This window comes from Acipenser ruthenus, chromosome 1 (genome assembly GCF_902713425.1).
Source record: "Acipenser ruthenus chromosome 1, fAciRut3.2 maternal haplotype, whole genome shotgun sequence".
NCBI lineage: Eukaryota > Metazoa > Chordata > Actinopteri > Acipenseriformes > Acipenseridae > Acipenser > Acipenser ruthenus.
This window is the reverse complement of record NC_081189.1, coordinates 28,839,025-28,847,507: the sequence shown is the minus strand read 5'-3', so window position 1 is coordinate 28,847,507 and position 8,483 is coordinate 28,839,025. Positions and strand designations below refer to the sequence as shown.

The window sequence follows — 8,483 nt, the reverse complement described above, 5'->3', positions numbered from 1 at the left end:
TTCCTAAGCCAGTCTCCTGACTGCCTCAGTCATGTTTTCATAAACCCCAAGAGCATGTGTGTAGGGTGGGGGTACAAACCAGACATGTGATGATTTAAAAAACTTCTCAAAAGAAATTGCAGTTTATTTTTTACAGTAAAGACGTCTAAAATGAGACACATCTTGGGCTGACCAATTACATTAGTAAGTTATGTAAGCTTAGCAATCCTTTTTTAATGTACTTATTTGTTTATGTATCTCTTTATTTATTGGCTGTTTACTATTTAAGTAAAAAATAAAAAAAAATGCTGGTCCGAACTAGCAGTTCTTCAGTCTGTAGAAGACAGTTATGGTACAAGTCGACTAAGGAGAGGTTCCCCTCAGCCCAGCTCAGCAGAAGGTCCATGTACAGTACCTTACAGACTGTCGCTTCAGAGAAGACAATTAGTAATTTCTTATTACCTAATCAGATATGATTCTGGTGATGCTGAACTATACTCAGTCGGGCTGCATTATAATCCGGTATTCAAGTAGTCAGGGTTGGCGTCAGTTCCTTTTTTCCAATTCCAATTCCATTTTAAAAACAATTCCTAATTCCAAAAAAAAAAAAAGGAATTTGAAAAAAAGAAATTGACCCAAACCCTGGAATGGGTACACAGGTCTAGTGAATTAATGTACAGCTGGATGGTACAGCTCTGGAATTTAAATTCAAACAACTCAGCTTGACATGTTTGCAATGTGAATGGATATTGTTTACAGATACAGTACTTCGGTGTTGTAAGTTAGAGTTTATAAAATGAGTGAGCGGCAACAACATTGTCTGTAAATTACTGCTGATTTGTGCGTTGTGAAAGAGACTGAGGAATTTACTCCCGGTCTCATGTCACAGGAGGACCAGGGGATCACACGTATAAACATTGGATACAAGCAAGCAGAGATGCACAGGTCACAGCACGAACCGATGCACACGCTTGTATCACAACACAGACGTCAATTCAAGGAAGTGACTGACAATTCAAACAAAAACATTACATTATGAATATTAGCATTTCCACCCCCATTTCTTCCAATCAGTATGGCTCCACCCTACTATCACACACCTTCAACAGATCTGGCAAGGGGGGGAAACTCGCCCAAATCTATAACATTCTATAGTGTGTCACATTTAAGCATTTTACAGACTGTCAACCTAATCTGTTCTTTGTTTGTGGTGTTCTGTTTTCACACAGTGTCCACACATCTTGATTAGACACCTGCTAACATTGGCTCTCTGCCCAGACACCTAGATACGAGAGACTGAAAATGTCTTGCTTAGCTAGTTACATGTGCTTTAAGCTATATCAAAAAATTAAAATAACACAGAAGTAAAGAAACTTATAATCAAATACATAATTAATACTTTATGCAGAATGTCATCTCCTACAAACAACAGAACTGAAAAAAGCCCACAAACACGAGGAATAATCTTCCACTAACCTCCCAGGTGAAACATTACAACGGTAATTGAGGTAATCCATGAGATAGTACTTGCAAGCTCCCCATAGTGTTTCTGGATTTCTACTAAGAACAGACCCAAACTCTGCAACACAGCGGCTGTGAAGGCCATCATCATTAAGACAGAGGCCACCAGCACCCAACTGTAGCCTCCATTTGGGGTGCTCATTCTGGTTGCAGGCAATCTTCACTGGCCTTTCCTTAATCCTGTAGAGAATGTATTAAGGTGTAGGAACAATTCAATAATTGAAAATGTAATGTTTATCTGGGTTAATTAGTTCTCTTACTAACAATGGTTAATTGACATGTTACAAAGATCGAGGATTTACTATGAACACACATTCACGCACAGACACAAGGAATGTTTAATCAATAGTAGTATTTTATTAAGTACACAAATAATAAACAGAAATCAGAAATATTAGAAAGTAAATATCTTAGTCTCTAAGAGCAAAACACAATTCAAAACTCTCACTGCCTTAACTTGGCTATCAGGCCATTGAAGATGACACCGCCTGTCTCCTCACACACAAACTGCAGCGCGAGGAGGCTGTGACGTAGCTAGTCGCACGCTCACACACACACGCCCGCATCCAAGCACAGAGCAAATCTGAGATAATGCACACTCTTAGAATATATTACATTACGCTTATTAATGGTATATAGATTAAGTATAGCAAGTTTACTTTTAACTAAATTCTTCAAACAACAATATGAGGTAGATTACTTATACTTCATCAAGTTTCACTAAAAGTTATTTCATACGCAAAGTGTGCAAACTAAATAACTAACAGTACAATTCTATGTGAATGTGTTACAATTAATTAATTTAGTTCCAATGAAGCTGAGACTTTTGGTCCGCTGTTTTGGAAACTCAGTCTGTTGAAGGTCCAGTACAAAAAACTCTCCTCTCACAACGAAGTCTTCAATCCCACGTTAGATCAAACTTTGTTTAGCATTCGATGTGGAGCGCAAAATGTTCAGTTTTGCTTGGCTATTTAGTCTTTTTCACTCTGCTAAATAGCCACTTTCATGAGATCATTTGTGTATCTTGCCTTTTTTTAAACTCACAGTTCTTTGATGTTGTAATGTCCCTTTCCACTGTGACATCGCTAGTTTATGTCTTCCTTGCGTCAAAACGATTGTTGTTGCACAATTCAGCTGTCCGCTCAGCCTAATCCAGTTCAGGCCCAGGTCCTCTAATCAGTAGGTCACATAATTCAGTATTCCTGCCAGGAACCAAGGGGGGGGCCTTCTCAAGACACAGCAATTTGCACTGTTTCTCAAGACACACAGTTTCATTAATAAATCCTACATTTCTAATACACGTTCATGTATTATCATATTCAGGGAATATGTCCCACAAAGCTTACATTTTGCTTACGAGTTATTAAAATAATATATTTTTTTCAAAGTCTGTTTTTATGAAAAAAAAATTAAATTCTTAAGTGTTTTGGATAGGAAAGAACAAAAGACACAGCTTTGTGAATAGAGACCAATGTTTCAGGGTTAAGAAGCTTTTTTTGAGAGTAGTTTGTAAAGAACAAACATCCGCAGGTAACCTTTGGTTTGGGCATTTCCGAGCTGTTCTTTAGCACCAGTGTGGCAGGGTGAAAGCCCTGCCGGTGCATGGGTGTGTGTTTGTGTGGGGACTATTAGGCTGGCAGGGAGGGGGTTAAATTTCTCCCTGTCAAAACACGTGGGAATGTGGCTGAAGCCAACAACTGAATAAATTAGCACAGGTGTATAAAATAGGTGTTCATGGGTGTTAGAGAGAATTAATGTTATAATGTTGTGTCCGTCTTGTTTACTTTCGTTAGTTTTTGTAAACCGTTTAAATTAGGCCCTTGTGTGTTTTGTCCGTGTTATTTGTTTATTAAAACTGCGCATTGGCGCATTTAACTTGCAGTTAAGAATAAAATACAAGATAAGAAAGAGACGTCAATTTACATATTTTTTAATGACGCAGTTGCTTTAATTAGTAAGACATACATATACACAGTATTTGTAATAATAGACACTATTTTCAATAACAGACATTGTATTTTTTTAATAGACACTTTTAATAATGCGTAAACAATACATATAAGGAGAAAGGATAAGACCAACCTATGACAAGCTTCTTAAAGGAATACATATTTTTAAATAAGCAGTTGCTATTAATTAACAGATACAGACAATAAATAGAAAATGCATTTTTAATAATAAGGCATACTTGCAAATTTAGTATCCATGTTAATTTGCATTTTATGTATTGCTCTATTTTGTCCGAAATAATTTATATTTATCACAATTGAAATCATCAGACAGTATGTCAATTTGTACAGATAAACATTAAAAACAGATATATAATTTATACAATCGATGCCGCTTATTAGCAACCCTGATAAAGACAACTTTTGGTTATTAACATTTATAAAGGAACCAATCCTATTATGGTATGTTTTTTTTTTTTCACTTATTAACAACTTTCAGAAGACAACTTTTTGAAGGCTTCTAAGCAGCAATTGAAAAGGGAGTTAAATGCCGAACACCTACAATGTATTAGTACTATTTGTAGTATTGCAATAATAATAATAATAATAATAATAATAATAATAATAATAATAATAATAATAATAATAATCTACCCGCTACTAAACCAAAACAAACCACGCCCCAGTCGTGACTGCTCATATTATTTAAATATGCATGACAGTGGCAATTTCTGACAGCACTTTGCGATAAAGAGCTATTGTCAGGCCAGGTGAAAACATCGATCGTAGAAATAATAAGTCGTCTGTGGTAAGAGGGAGGGGGAGGGGTGTCTCTAAATAAATCTATGTGAATCGTGTTTAAAAATGCAAGCGTTTTAAAATGAGAAGGCTTGGCATAGGAAATGAAACAAATGAGGAAAAGTCGCTGCCGGAACGCTTTGGATTCCCATGATGCACCGCTTAGGCACGGACGGCAGTTTCAATGTTAAGTCAGCGGAGTTGACCATTTTGTGTATCTACAGATCTTTGCCAGCGGTAAAAATGGAGAGCGACACAGCAGTCAGGAGAAACAGAGGGTATAGGGCTGCGAATAACCCGTCGGACCGAGACGAGAACAGCGGGGCCAAGAGCTTGGATTCTGAACAAAAGACCGACAGCAGCGGCTCAGATGAGATCAAAAAGAAACCCGTTAGTCTGTCTTTGCTGGAGGAGAGCAATGGGGCTGTCTTGCTTGGTTTTTTCCTACTTGCATTATGGGGACTAGTCCATTTATCACTGCGGCAGCTGGTCGTCGGAGCCTCGACCGGTGAATTTAATGCAGTCAGGGCTAGGTAAGGCACTTTTTTGTTGCATCATTATGATTTTGAGTATTATAACCGTTACATGACAGTATATATTTAAAATTGATGGAAACTGTCGCGTTCTGACCGCTGCATTAAATCATTGTTACGCAGAATTATATTCCTTTAATGAATCAAACTTATCCGTATGCCTAAAAGAGAAATGTCTTTGATTTTGTCAGTAAGGTTTTTGTTTAAATAAACGTCCGTGCTACTAAACTTGGTCAGACCATATGTCATGGACTGAAAGTAAAAATTAACAACTCAACAGGAACGACCTAAAATTTAAAGAAAGTGAGATTTATATGAGAGGTAAAAGTAACAAAAAGTAAATAATATAATACAAACTCCTCTATTAACAACAAAACAGCATACCTTAAACTGAAATTCAATTTACCCGTTGCGGAAGTTCTTTATTTGAGCTGTGTACCAAAAAAACAGCTTCCCTTAGATTGAAATTCAGTTTACGCTAGGGTGCGCAAGATCTTTATTTGAGCTGTGTACTTCTGCTCCACAGTTTATTTAAATATGTTTTATTTGAACTGTGCAAGCACAAAGTTTCAAGTTCCGCATAAGTCTCGCGTTTTAATTGGCCCTTGTCTGTCACAGGAATATGACGTCAACACGAAAAGCTAGGCATTGGCTGCGTTCACGAGAGGCAGACTTTGCTATGTCTGCGCAGATTCTGCAAATATTCTGAAAATTCATTGGCTACTTGCTCCGATTCTGTGCAGATTCTGCGCAGAATGACGAAAGTCTGCGTGTCGTGAACGCACCCATTGTGATCAGAGAGAGATAGAGATAGATATGCTTTCCAGAACCTTTCAATTAAAATATAATATGGTATTTTGCTGTACTAATGTAACAAACTATGGGTGACTTATTTTATATAAATTGTCATGTTATGCACGAATGTAAGAACTGGCTTACTGTGGTGATCTACTTTTTTTTTCTTTCAAATAACATATACTTATAATCGTTTGCGTGATTTATTTTAATTGCAAATATATATCCTGCCCACTATTAGTTTTGTTATATGATTCATTAGTTTATCTGTAATGTAATCACAGTTTTACATATAGACTGCACGTTCTCAGGGTTCTGGGCCGCTTTTGCGTTTATAATGTCTCAGTTAACGTCCCACATTCTGGTCCGCTCTGGTTTTCAGATAACGCCCAAAATTCTGGGCCGATTTAGTGTATTGATAACGTCCCAAATTCTGTGCAGCTTTGCTTTTCTGAATTCAGCCCGTTTTTGGGATATTCTGCTCAACTGACAGCCGAGTTTTTAAGTCATGCATGCTCCGTTTACCATAAAAAAAGTACACGATAACTGGATCGTGAATTCATTTGAGTAACCCTTAGCACAGGAATCAAAGTTAATGTTTGTTTGTTTTTTTACTCTCCCCAGAAGACATATATATATTTTTTTATTATTAAGAAACAAATACAATTTAAATGAAAAAAAAAACGTATTTCTTTATTACAATGAAGAAACTCCATTGCACTGAAATAGATACATGAACATTCATTAAAGCAGTCGTTTTCCTTTATTAAAGGCTTATACTAAAATATTAAAACACATTTGTGAGAAGGAATATGGTATTCCATAAAAATGACTACTCATTTTCTTATGTAATGTACATCAATTATTGTAGCATAGTTTATGCAACCCCTACCTTTTAAAGCTGTAATTAGCATTGTTAAACCATTTCAATTTCTTAATTACATCACGGATATCTGACAATGATGAAACAAGCTAAAAACATGTTTCTAGCTATACATCACTGAAAGGAAGCTGTAGTCACTACACTACACACCGCTTGATTCATAAAATAAATACATTCTGCCTGGATTATGCAGAATTAGCAAGAAACAATAGGGGAATTCATTAGGTGTTTGAATTAAAAAGGGTGCAATATAAATCTGGTGATATGGAACAATGAACCTGCTAGCAGGGGTCTTCAATCCTGGTCGTGGAGGGCCGGTGTCCCGCCTGGTTTTTGTTCCAACTGTACCCTAAATTACTTAATTGGACCAATTAAGTGTTTTTTGGAAGCTTAATTGGACCAATTAAGTAATTTAGGGTACGGTCGAACAAAAACCAGGAGGGACACCAGCCCTCCAGGACCAGGATTGGGGACCCCTGATCTAGACAGTTATTGGATAGCACAGGTTGATACACTTAGCCTGTGGCTTTCTATCAATATCAGGAATGCCTATGGACTGTTAGAGGTATGAACTACAACAAAGTATCAATCCAGGCATTAAGTAGGTCACACAGATTGATACAATTAACTTGTGTCATTCTAGCACTTTTGAAGTTAACCCTTTTATGGCCAGTGTAAATGTTTCCAAGTGGGAAGGACTAAACAGTAAATGGTTGAGGGGCACATTTTTACACGTTACTTGTACTTTGCATAAGAATGTCTGTAATCTCTCACTAGACGTAATCATTACTGTTATACAATGTATTTCATTGTTTCCATTATATTTGCACAGTCCAGCTTTTTAAACAGTATCTGTAGCCTACAGTATAAACTATAAGGAATAGATAAGGAAAATGTTGACTAATACAATACAGTAAGGGCACTGGTCTCTTAAAACCCAGAAGGTCTGATAAACTCCTACGCATGACTATATATTGGTGGACATTACATAAGAAAATGAGATGTCCTTTTTTTTTTTTTTTGGGATACCGTGTTCCTTCTCAAAAATGTGTTTTAATATTAGCCTTTAATAAAGGAAAATGACTGCTTTGGTGTGTGTGTGCAGGGGTTGCATGGTGGGTGTGTGTGTAGGGGTTGCATGGTGGGTGTATGTGTGCAGGGGTTGCATGGTCGGTGTATGTGTGCAGGGGTTGCATGATGGGTGTATGCATGCAGGGGTTGCATATGCTACGCTACAATATATTGATGGACATTACATAAGCAAATGAGATGTCCTGTTTTTGGAATACCATGTTCCTGCTCAAAAATTTGTTTTAGTATTAGCCTTTAATAAAGGAAAACGACAGCTTTAATGAATTTTCATTAATCTATCTCCTAGTGCAATGTAATTTCTTCATTGTAATAAAGAAAAGTTTTTTTTTGTTTTTTGTTTTGTTTTTTTTTGCATTTCTATCTCAGGGGTCTTCCACTTGAAGACCCCAGAGATGTATCCTACTTAGCTCAATCCAGACGGTTGTCATGCTGATGCGCTGGGGAGACCACAGTGTTGTTGATACTCGGAGCCAGCATCACAACCATTGTGTGTGCTGATGCGCTGGGGAGGCAAAATAAACAGATCCCTGGAGCCAGCATTACACTTCAGCCATCTATGATATCTACATCAGAAAGAAACGCAATTGGATGGAGATGCAGATGCAGATGGAGACTGTGTGGTCCAGTGGTTAAAGAAAAGGGCTTGTAACCAAGAGGTCCCCGGTTCAAATCCCACCTCAGCCACTGGCTCAGTGTAACCCTGAGCAAGTCACTTAACCTCCTTGTGCTCCGTCTTTCGGGTGAGATGTAATTGTAAGTGACTGTGCAGCAGATGCATAGTTCACACACCCTAGCCTCTGTAAGTCGCTTTGGATAAAGGCGGCTGCTAAATAAACAAATAATAATAATAATAATAATAATAATGCAGATGGATCACATTAGTTTACTGTAAAGCTACGTATAGTCTTAGTTGGTGCTTATCTTGGCGAGATC

At 37.3% G+C, this 8,483-nt stretch overlaps 1 protein-coding gene across 1 annotated transcript in view; it reads left to right on the top strand.

Moving 5' to 3' along the window:
- Positions 1 to 4,236: 4,236 nt before the first annotated feature.
- LOC117411709 (endoplasmic reticulum metallopeptidase 1-like) overlaps positions 4,237 to 8,483 on the top strand; it is a 32,644-nt gene continuing 28,397 nt past the window's right edge. The window contains exon 1 of the mRNA XM_059035251.1: positions 4,237 to 4,780. Coding sequence (XP_058891234.1) covers positions 4,398 to 4,780 — 383 coding nt within the window. The 5' untranslated portion in view covers positions 4,237 to 4,397. The remainder of the gene's footprint in view (positions 4,781 to 8,483) is intronic.